The sequence below is a fragment of the Rutilus rutilus genome (genome assembly GCF_951802725.1).
Source record: "Rutilus rutilus genome assembly, chromosome: 9".
Classification (NCBI taxonomy): Eukaryota; Metazoa; Chordata; class Actinopteri; order Cypriniformes; family Leuciscidae; genus Rutilus; species Rutilus rutilus.
The window spans coordinates 42786511-42795029 of record NC_140223.1 but is presented as its reverse complement, the minus strand read 5'-3'; the positions used below and the strand labels follow the sequence as shown (position 1 = coordinate 42795029).

Genomic DNA, 8519 nt, shown 5'->3' with positions numbered 1-8519 from the left:
AACAAGCGGTTTAATCATAGCCAGCTTAAAGTTTTTTGGTACGTATCCTAGAGACAAAGATGAATTAATGATATTAAGAAGAGGATCTATGACCTCTGGAAGCATCTCTTTCAGTAGCTTAGTCGGTATCGGGTCTAACATACATGTTGTCGATTTAGATGATTTAACGAGTTTAGTAAATTCTTCCTCTCCTATAGCAACGAATGAATCAAATTTTTCCTCAGGGAGACTACAATGCACTGCCTTATGCGATACTGTAGTAGACGGTTGCATAGTTATAATTTTGTCCCTGATATTTTCAATCTTATAAGTGAAGAAGTTCATAAAATCATTACTGCTGTGTTGCTTGGAAACTTCGGTGCTTGAAGCTTTATTTTTCGTTAGTTTAGCCACCGTTTCAAATAAAATACCTAGGATTATGTTTATTTTCTTCTAATAGGTTTGAAAAATAAGCAGATCTAGCAGCTTTTAAAGCCTCTCTGTAAGTAATTGAGCTCTCCTTCCATGAAATGCGAAATACCTCTAGTTTTGTTTTCTTCCAGTTGCGCTCCATTTTTCTGGCTGCTCTCTTAAGGGCCCGAGTGTGCTCGTTGTACCACGGCATTGGACTATTTTCTTTAATCTTCTTTAAGCGCAACGGAGCAACTGTGTCTAAAGTGCTGGAAAAGAGAGAGTTAAACGTTTCTGTTGTAATATCAAGTTCTTCTAAGCTATCTGAGATGCTGAGATGATGAAACTGATTAGGAAGATTATTAATAAAGCAATCTTTAGTAGCAGAAGTGATAGGTCTCACATATTTGAAACACGGAGTTGGCTTTGCAGCCTTGGCTAAATGCAAATTACACGAGACTAGATAATGATCTGAGATGTCATCGCTCTGCTGCAGAATTTCAACGGCATCAACATCTATTCCATGTGATATTATTAGATCTAGAGTATGATTACGACGATGAGTAGGTCCTGACACGTGTTGTCTAACTCCAATTGAGTTTACAATGTCTTTAAATGCCAATCCCAATGCATCTTTTTCATTATCGATGTGTATATTAAAATCACCAACAATTAGTACTTTATCTGCAGTCAATATTAATTCTGATAGAAAGTCCGCAAATTCTTTGATAAAGTCTGTATGGTGCCCTGGTGGCCTGTATACAGTAGCCAGCACAAATCTCAAACGTGATTTATCGTTTACACTATATATTTTTACATTAAGCACCAATGCTTCAAAAGAATTATATTTAAAACTTGATTTCTTAGTGGTTTTGAAACTATTACTATAGATTACAGCAACACCACCCCCTTTGCGTTTCAGACGAGGCTCATGTTTATAACAGTAATCTTGCGGGGTTGATTCATTTAAAGTAATGTAATCGTTTGGTTTTAGCCAGGTTTCTGTCAAACACAGCACATCTAGGTTATTATCTGAAATCATATCATTAACAATGAGTGCTTTTGAAGTAAGCGATCGAATATTCAGCAACCCAAGCTTTAGCATTTGCTCATCTGTATTATAGTTGTTTTTTATTTGTTGAACATCAATTACATTTTTAACCTTAGATGGGTTAAAACATTTTTTGGATTTCCAAAATCGGGGAACAGACACAGTCTCTATATGATGATAGCTAGGTAAAAGAGGCTCTATGTGATGGGATTTATCTGACCTTGGTGACGTGAGGCCGCTAGCAGACGGTCGGTTTAGCCAGTCTGTCTGCTTCCTGACCTGAGCCCCAGATTGTCATGTTTGAGCTCTAAGACTATGAGCCATATTACTAGAGAGAAGAGCAGCACCATCCCAGGAGGGATGAATACCATCTCTTTTCAACAGGTCAGGTTTTCCCCAAAAACTTTTCCAATTGTCTATGAATTCTATATTATTAAGCGGACACCACTTAGACAGCCAACCGTTAAGCGAACACAATCTACTTAAATCTCTAAAATCTTATGGGGGGTCCCCAGCGACCCCCCTCGAACCCTGCATGCACGAACGATAAGCCTAAAGGCCAGATGGGTTTGGTTGCTTAGGTTCGCGTAAATTTAACACATGGGAAAAAAACGTTTCCCAGCGTGGAGAGTTAATGATTCTACAATTTATTAATTAAAAATAGGGCTGCACGATTTGGGGCAAAGTCATATTGCGATTATTGAGTTATATATTGCGATATGCGATTATAATAAATAAATGGTTTCCTGAGTCAACTTGCTTGGTTCTCAAGTAAAAATGCACACACAGATGATTAGTGATAATGCTGAAATGTGTATGTCTCAACTCAAACTAGAAACATCAACCAAATACACTGTTTTCAATTTATTATTATTATTATAATTATTTTTTACAAAATGCTTTACATTACTGCAGACTTGGTATATGTCTCAATAGTAAAAAATAATTGTCATATTTACCTGTGCTCTTACTGTCTAACAGGAGGCCTTTAAAATATAGGCCTACCAAAATTGCATTAAAGGGATAGTTCATCCAAAAAAGAAAATTCTATCATCATTTACTCACCCTCAAGTTGTTTCAAACCTGTATGAACTTATTTCTTCTGCTAAGCACAAAGAAAGATATTTTGAAGAATGTCGGTAATCAGACAGTTGATGGACCCCATTGACTTCCATAGTAGGAAAAAAAATACTATGGAAGTAGACGGGGTCCATTAACTGTCTGGTTACCGACATTCTTCAAAATATCTTTCTTTCTGTTCAGCAGAAGAAAGAAATTCATACAGGTTTAAAACAACTTGAGGGTAGGGCTGTGTATTTCAAGAATCTGGCGATACGATACGTATCACGATACATGGGTCACGATTCAATATATTGCAATATATTTTGATACTGTGCATAAGGCGATATATTGGGATTTTTTTAAAGTAGGACTATAATTTTAGAAAAAATAATATTTAAAAAAAGACATGATGTGCATAAAAGTCAAAGAAGTTTACTTTAGGTTAACAATTCAGTTCACAGAAAATCAGACTGCCAGTTTGGTATTGTGGTTCACAGGTTCTTAGTGAGCAAATTTTTATATTTCTCAAGTAGGCCATAATAAAAGAAAATACATAGCCCCTGAGAACCGTGATAAACGTGAACCACCGTCTTACCATGAATATTTTTGGACGTAAAAAAAAAAAAAAAAAAAAAAAAAATAGATATTGTGTTTTTGAAAATCGATACAGTATTGCAAAATAAAATATCACAATACTCATGTGTATCGATTTTTTCTTACACCCCTACTTGAGGGTGAGTAAATGATAGAATTTTCATTTTTGGGTGAACTATCCCTTTAAGTCAGTGGTCTCAAACTCAATTCCTGGAGGGCCACAGCTCTGCACAGTTTAGCTCCAACCAGCTCCAACTCACACCTGCAAGGAAGTTTCTAGTAATCCTGAAGACTTGATTAGCTGGATCAGGTGTGTTTGATTAGGGTTGGATCAAAACTGTGCAGAGCTGTGGCCCTCCAGGAATTGAGTTTGAGATCACTGCTTTAAGTTATCAAACAGCCTGCACTGCATAAGTTATAAATGAAATATAGACTAATCCTTATTAAAAGTACAAAATATATTTAGTCAAGAGCAGTGAGACATTTTCTCTGTTCTCTTTCAGTTCTTTGATTAACTTCAATAGCTGAGATCATTAGTGGCTACTGTCTCTTTAAGAAAAGCTGACAGAGACGTGACGCAGATCTCACGTGCGCGCGCGCCAGCGCCTCATTCTCTCAATCCGTTCAGACTGCTCTTATGTTTGAAGATACTCGACAAAACCACTGTCTATGGACAAAATGGACATTTTGGCAGACCTGTGTGTGTTATTGTAAGCACGAAAGAACTATTTTGGCGTTTAGGGCAAAACGTTGGTGCTTGTCAGCTCCCTCTGGGAACTGCCCATGAAGCAAGAAGACCTTCAACTGTTCAATTTCAGTTGCATCCATTTTTAAATCTTTTATTAAACAATGGATGTTTATCGATGAATGCTACACAAAATTAATTCCCTAATAGTATCGCTGTCAAATGTCATCAGACCACGTGACCCAACCTCAGTGGCGCAAAAAGTGGTATGCGCTATATGCGGTGCATAGGGGCAGATCTACGGAAGAGGATTAGGGCCAGGCAATAAAAAAAAAAAAAAAACATCTCGAGATTAAAGTCATTATAATGCGAGATTAAACTCTTTAAATCTCGAGAAAAAAAGTCAAAATACAATCTTGAGAATAAACTCATTAAAAATCGAGAATAAAGTCGCTGTGTTGCGAGAAAAAACTCGTTAAATTTCGAGAAAAAAGTCGAAATACAATCTCGAGAATAAACTCATTAAATATCGAGAATAAAGTCGTTGTGTTTCGAGAAAAAAGTCGTTAAATTTCGAGAAAAAAAGTCGAAATACAATCTCGAGAATAAACTCATTAAATTTCGAGAATAAAGTCGTTGTGTTTCGAGAAAAAACTCGTTAAATTTCGAGGAAAAAGTCGAAATAAAATCTCGAGAATAAACTCATTAAATATCGAGAATAAAGTCGTTGTGTTTCGAGAAAAAAACTCGTTAAATTTCGAGAAAAAAGTCGAAATACAATCTCGAGAATAAACTCATTAAATATCGAGAATAAAGTCGTTGTGTTTCGAGAAAAAAGTCGTTAAATTTCGAGAAAAAAAGCTGAAATACAATCTCGAGAATAAACTCATTAAATTTCGAGAATAAAGTCGTTGTGTTTCGAGAAAAAAAGTCGAAATGAAATGTAGAGAATAACGCATTCGACCAGTGTTCATTGCAGAGGAAGGCAGAGTTGGATCACTTAGTCAAGCTATATTTTAGACTTTCTTTCAGTAACAAAGAAATACTATCAACTTTAGCTAATTATGACAGAATAATAATTAGCATACGAACTTTAAAGAGAATTTGCAAGCGGCTAGGTCTTTTTAGAAGAAAAAATCAGTCCAATTTGCGCGATGTACTCGCTTTTGTCCAACATGAAATGACAACCAGTGGACAAATGCAAGGTTATCGCTGGCTTCACCTACGCGCGATTCATCGATCGTGGTTTCCCAGGATACCATAAGACGCATTATTAAACTTGTTGATCCTCAAGGTGTGGAATTTCGACGAAGGAGACGCTTGAGAAGACGCCAGTACACTTGTGCTGGCCTGAATGCACTCTGGCATATGGACAGCTATGATAAATTAAAACCGTACGGCATTGCCATTAATGGCTGTATAGATGGTTACAGTCGTTACATTCTGTGGATGGAGGCGTACACAACCAACAACGATCCTAAAGTAATAGCCAGTTACTTCATAAAAACAGTTACTGGCATAGGAGGGTGTCCCGAGAGGTTCCGCGCGGACATGGGGACCGAAAATGGTAGTGTGGCAGCAATGCAAAGGTTTTTACGAAGTAACCATGGAGACAGTTTTGCCGGAGAAAGGAGTTTCCTTTACGGAAGAAGCACAGCAAACCAACGAATCGAGGGATGGTGGGGTATCCTCCGTAAGCAGAGCGCACAGTTTTGGATGAACCTTTTCCAGACATTAATCAGTGATGGACACTTTAGCGGAGACCTTTTGGATAAAAGTCTGATCCAGTTCTGCTTCCTTAACCTTATTCAGGTATGTCTTGTTTTAAAATGCCATTTTGTAGACCTACTATAGTTTTATAGCTAACCTATGACATTTCTAACATGAAAAAATACTATAGTATTTACTATAGTAAATTCAATTGTAGTATAGCCTACTGTATAGCCTATACTAAAGTATTAACAATTTGTTACTGAATGCTATGCATACTGTAGTGTTAACTATAGTGAACTGACAACTGCATATACTGTAGTATACTTTAGTTTTTACTACGGTAAACTGTAGTGTATTGTAGTATACCCTATAGTAAAAACTTAGTAGGCTACAGTATTGGGTAAAGTAATTTGTTTATATTACTATAGTTTTTATATTACCACAACAACTATAGAATTGCCACAACAAATTAATTCAAGTACTTTACTATAGTGTGGTTCAAAAATACTATAGTATTTTTTACTATAAATTACTATAGAATTTTTTTCATGTGGGTTACCATAAGAAAACAGTTCCAGACCTAGCCACTAACAACCAAGATAAACAATGAACTAGTAACTATTAGGCTAACAACGCCAACGGATTTTAAAACGAGTATTGATATAGTAGCACTTGCTAAACTATATCTTCTAAATAGCTATATAATTACGCATACAACACACTATTGTTCAATATACCTACTAAAGTATGCTTTATTTCTCTGTACATTTTTATTATTTTTTATTTCTTTATTCTTTACAGGACGAACTTGATGAGGTAGTAAATACATGGAATTCCCACAAAATCAGAGCACGATCTGGAAATGATGCAGCATCAGGACGTCCGATAGTGATGTTCTCTCTTCCAGGATTGCACAATGCCGAAGATAGACTCAAATTAATTGACATGGACGAAGCGGCCTTGTGTCAGGAAGAGTGCACCCCCAAGGGTCAGTTCCCTTGTGATGAGACAGTTTTTGATCTGTGCTGTCTGTTAATGGAGGAAAATGGATGGGATGCTCCTACAGATCCATTCAGTGCAGCTAATCTCTACATATTGTTGAGAGCAGAAATACAGCAAAATATTTGATGGTCCTTAATCCAAAGAAAAGTTTGTTAGCTGGGCACCTATGTGTCATAACTCATATTTATTTGTCTTTTCTGTAGTTCATGCTCCATATCAATGAAAATTAGAGCAGGTGTGTTAAAATGAGTGTGACTTTGCAATATCAACAGCAAAAGTTTAATACACAATGCTTACTTAACCCTTTGTAGGTAACTATACCATGTATTCAACGTATCACTATATAGTGCATTATGGATTGCACAGCCTTTATTTAGCTAAACTGCATGTTGCTGTGTGCCATGTTAAAAATAAGAGTATTTGATGTTTTTTTATGATACTGAATTACCAACATTATGTCTGATTTATGCACAGTTTTTGTATATGAACATTTCATCTTTAAGAAAAATGTTTATTTAGTACAAATGTGAACAATGAACAGCACTGCTTATTGAAACATGAAAACATTTTGAAATTTCAAAATCTGTTAAATTGGCAAAAAACTCCTTGGATTTTAACAGAAACATATTTTCTAAATGAACTTTGAGTCTGCACTGAAAATTAACAATAAAACATTTGAGCATACAATTACAAGTATCAGTGTATGTATGACAATAGTGTCTTTTTATCTGTATCTGTATCTTAAAATGTGATCAAGCAGTTAAATTATTAACAATTCACAGCATAATTAGACTGGGATTTAAACTACTTTTTTTCAAGCATTTGCTTGTATTACAATCTTCAAGCTAAGATTTCTAAGGCAACATTGCTAAAACCAAACAAGCAAAGGGAAATGTGTGTTAACTCATCTTTAACTTATGATAAACTTTTGATTTCTGTAACTGAAAATCAAATCAAAATCAAATCAAACAGAAATCAAAATGATTTTTCAGATATTCTGAATGAGGTGGACAACTACATGTTAAACTATGTCCATTACCCAAATGTTGCTCTCCAAAACAGCATTAAATTCAGCACGGAAGTCTGGAAAATTCTCATAGTTCTCACACAGCTGAAGGAACATCCCACATGTACGACCAATAGGGCGCCTTGTGAAATCTGACATCACTGCAAACTCAACAGAGATGCGGTCTGACACAATCAAGTGACATCCTGTGCAGAACCTCAGAAACTTTCCTAGTTTCTCATCATCCATTTCTCTGATGTACCTTTTTAGATGATGTGCCACTTCTCTTTGCTTTGCTGTCATATCAGCAGGGAACTTTAAAAGTCCTAAGACCTTTTTAGTTGTTGGTAAGAGTTTAGCATACATCTCTTTTAGCTCCTCAAAAGTAAGGGTGATTTGTGATTGTGTGATGTCCTTCCAACAGTCTAACACAAACATTGGCTTTTGGACAAGCTCTTTGTGGGAAATCTCCTTCAGAATTTCGGAGAAGTTTTCTGCAGAGACTTTTCTGCGGCATTCATAGCTGTCAAGAACTTCCAACAGTTCATCAAGTTCAACAGAAGAGAAATCCTGTAATGCACGTTGAAGAATTTCTCGTTCTTGGGTGCTTACAAACTGAAGGAAGCACTCTATCAGGTCACTGTATACTGCACCAAAAAGCATCTCCTCCATAAAAGGGGGTGCCAGCTTTATTGGAATGTATTGGCAGTCTTTGTAACCTTTCAGGAAAATTCTGCCAACAGCTTTCCAAGAGTCAGCTTGGAAATCATGTCTAATGAAAGGAACTTTCATTGTAGTTCCAAGTGTACAACGATCATAGAATTCTTGCCAGAAGGTACTATATACATCTCGGAGAACCCCTGACCCACAGCCAGCTTCTTCTGAATTGTCTGGCAATAAGCGTCTAAATGCCAGTTGCCTGGTCAAAGTCTCCGGATCAGAAAATTCATTGATCATGTCATGGAGGCAGTTTCCATGACGTATAATTATTTGTTTTGTTTGAATGCCAATTTCAG

The 8519-nt window shown here is 36.3% G+C and overlaps 1 protein-coding gene across 1 annotated transcript; it reads left to right on the top strand.

Moving 5' to 3' along the window:
- The first annotated feature begins 3691 nt into the window (after positions 1-3691).
- LOC311296355 (uncharacterized protein) lies at positions 3692-7182 on the top strand. Its single transcript, XM_084418058.1, has 2 exons — positions 3692-5594; positions 6297-7182. Exons 1-2 carry the CDS (start codon positions 5151-5153, stop codon positions 6621-6623), a joined length of 771 nt encoding a protein of 256 aa, XP_084274184.1. The 5' UTR covers positions 3692-5150; the 3' UTR covers positions 6624-7182.
- Positions 7183-8519: the final 1337 nt, after the last annotated feature.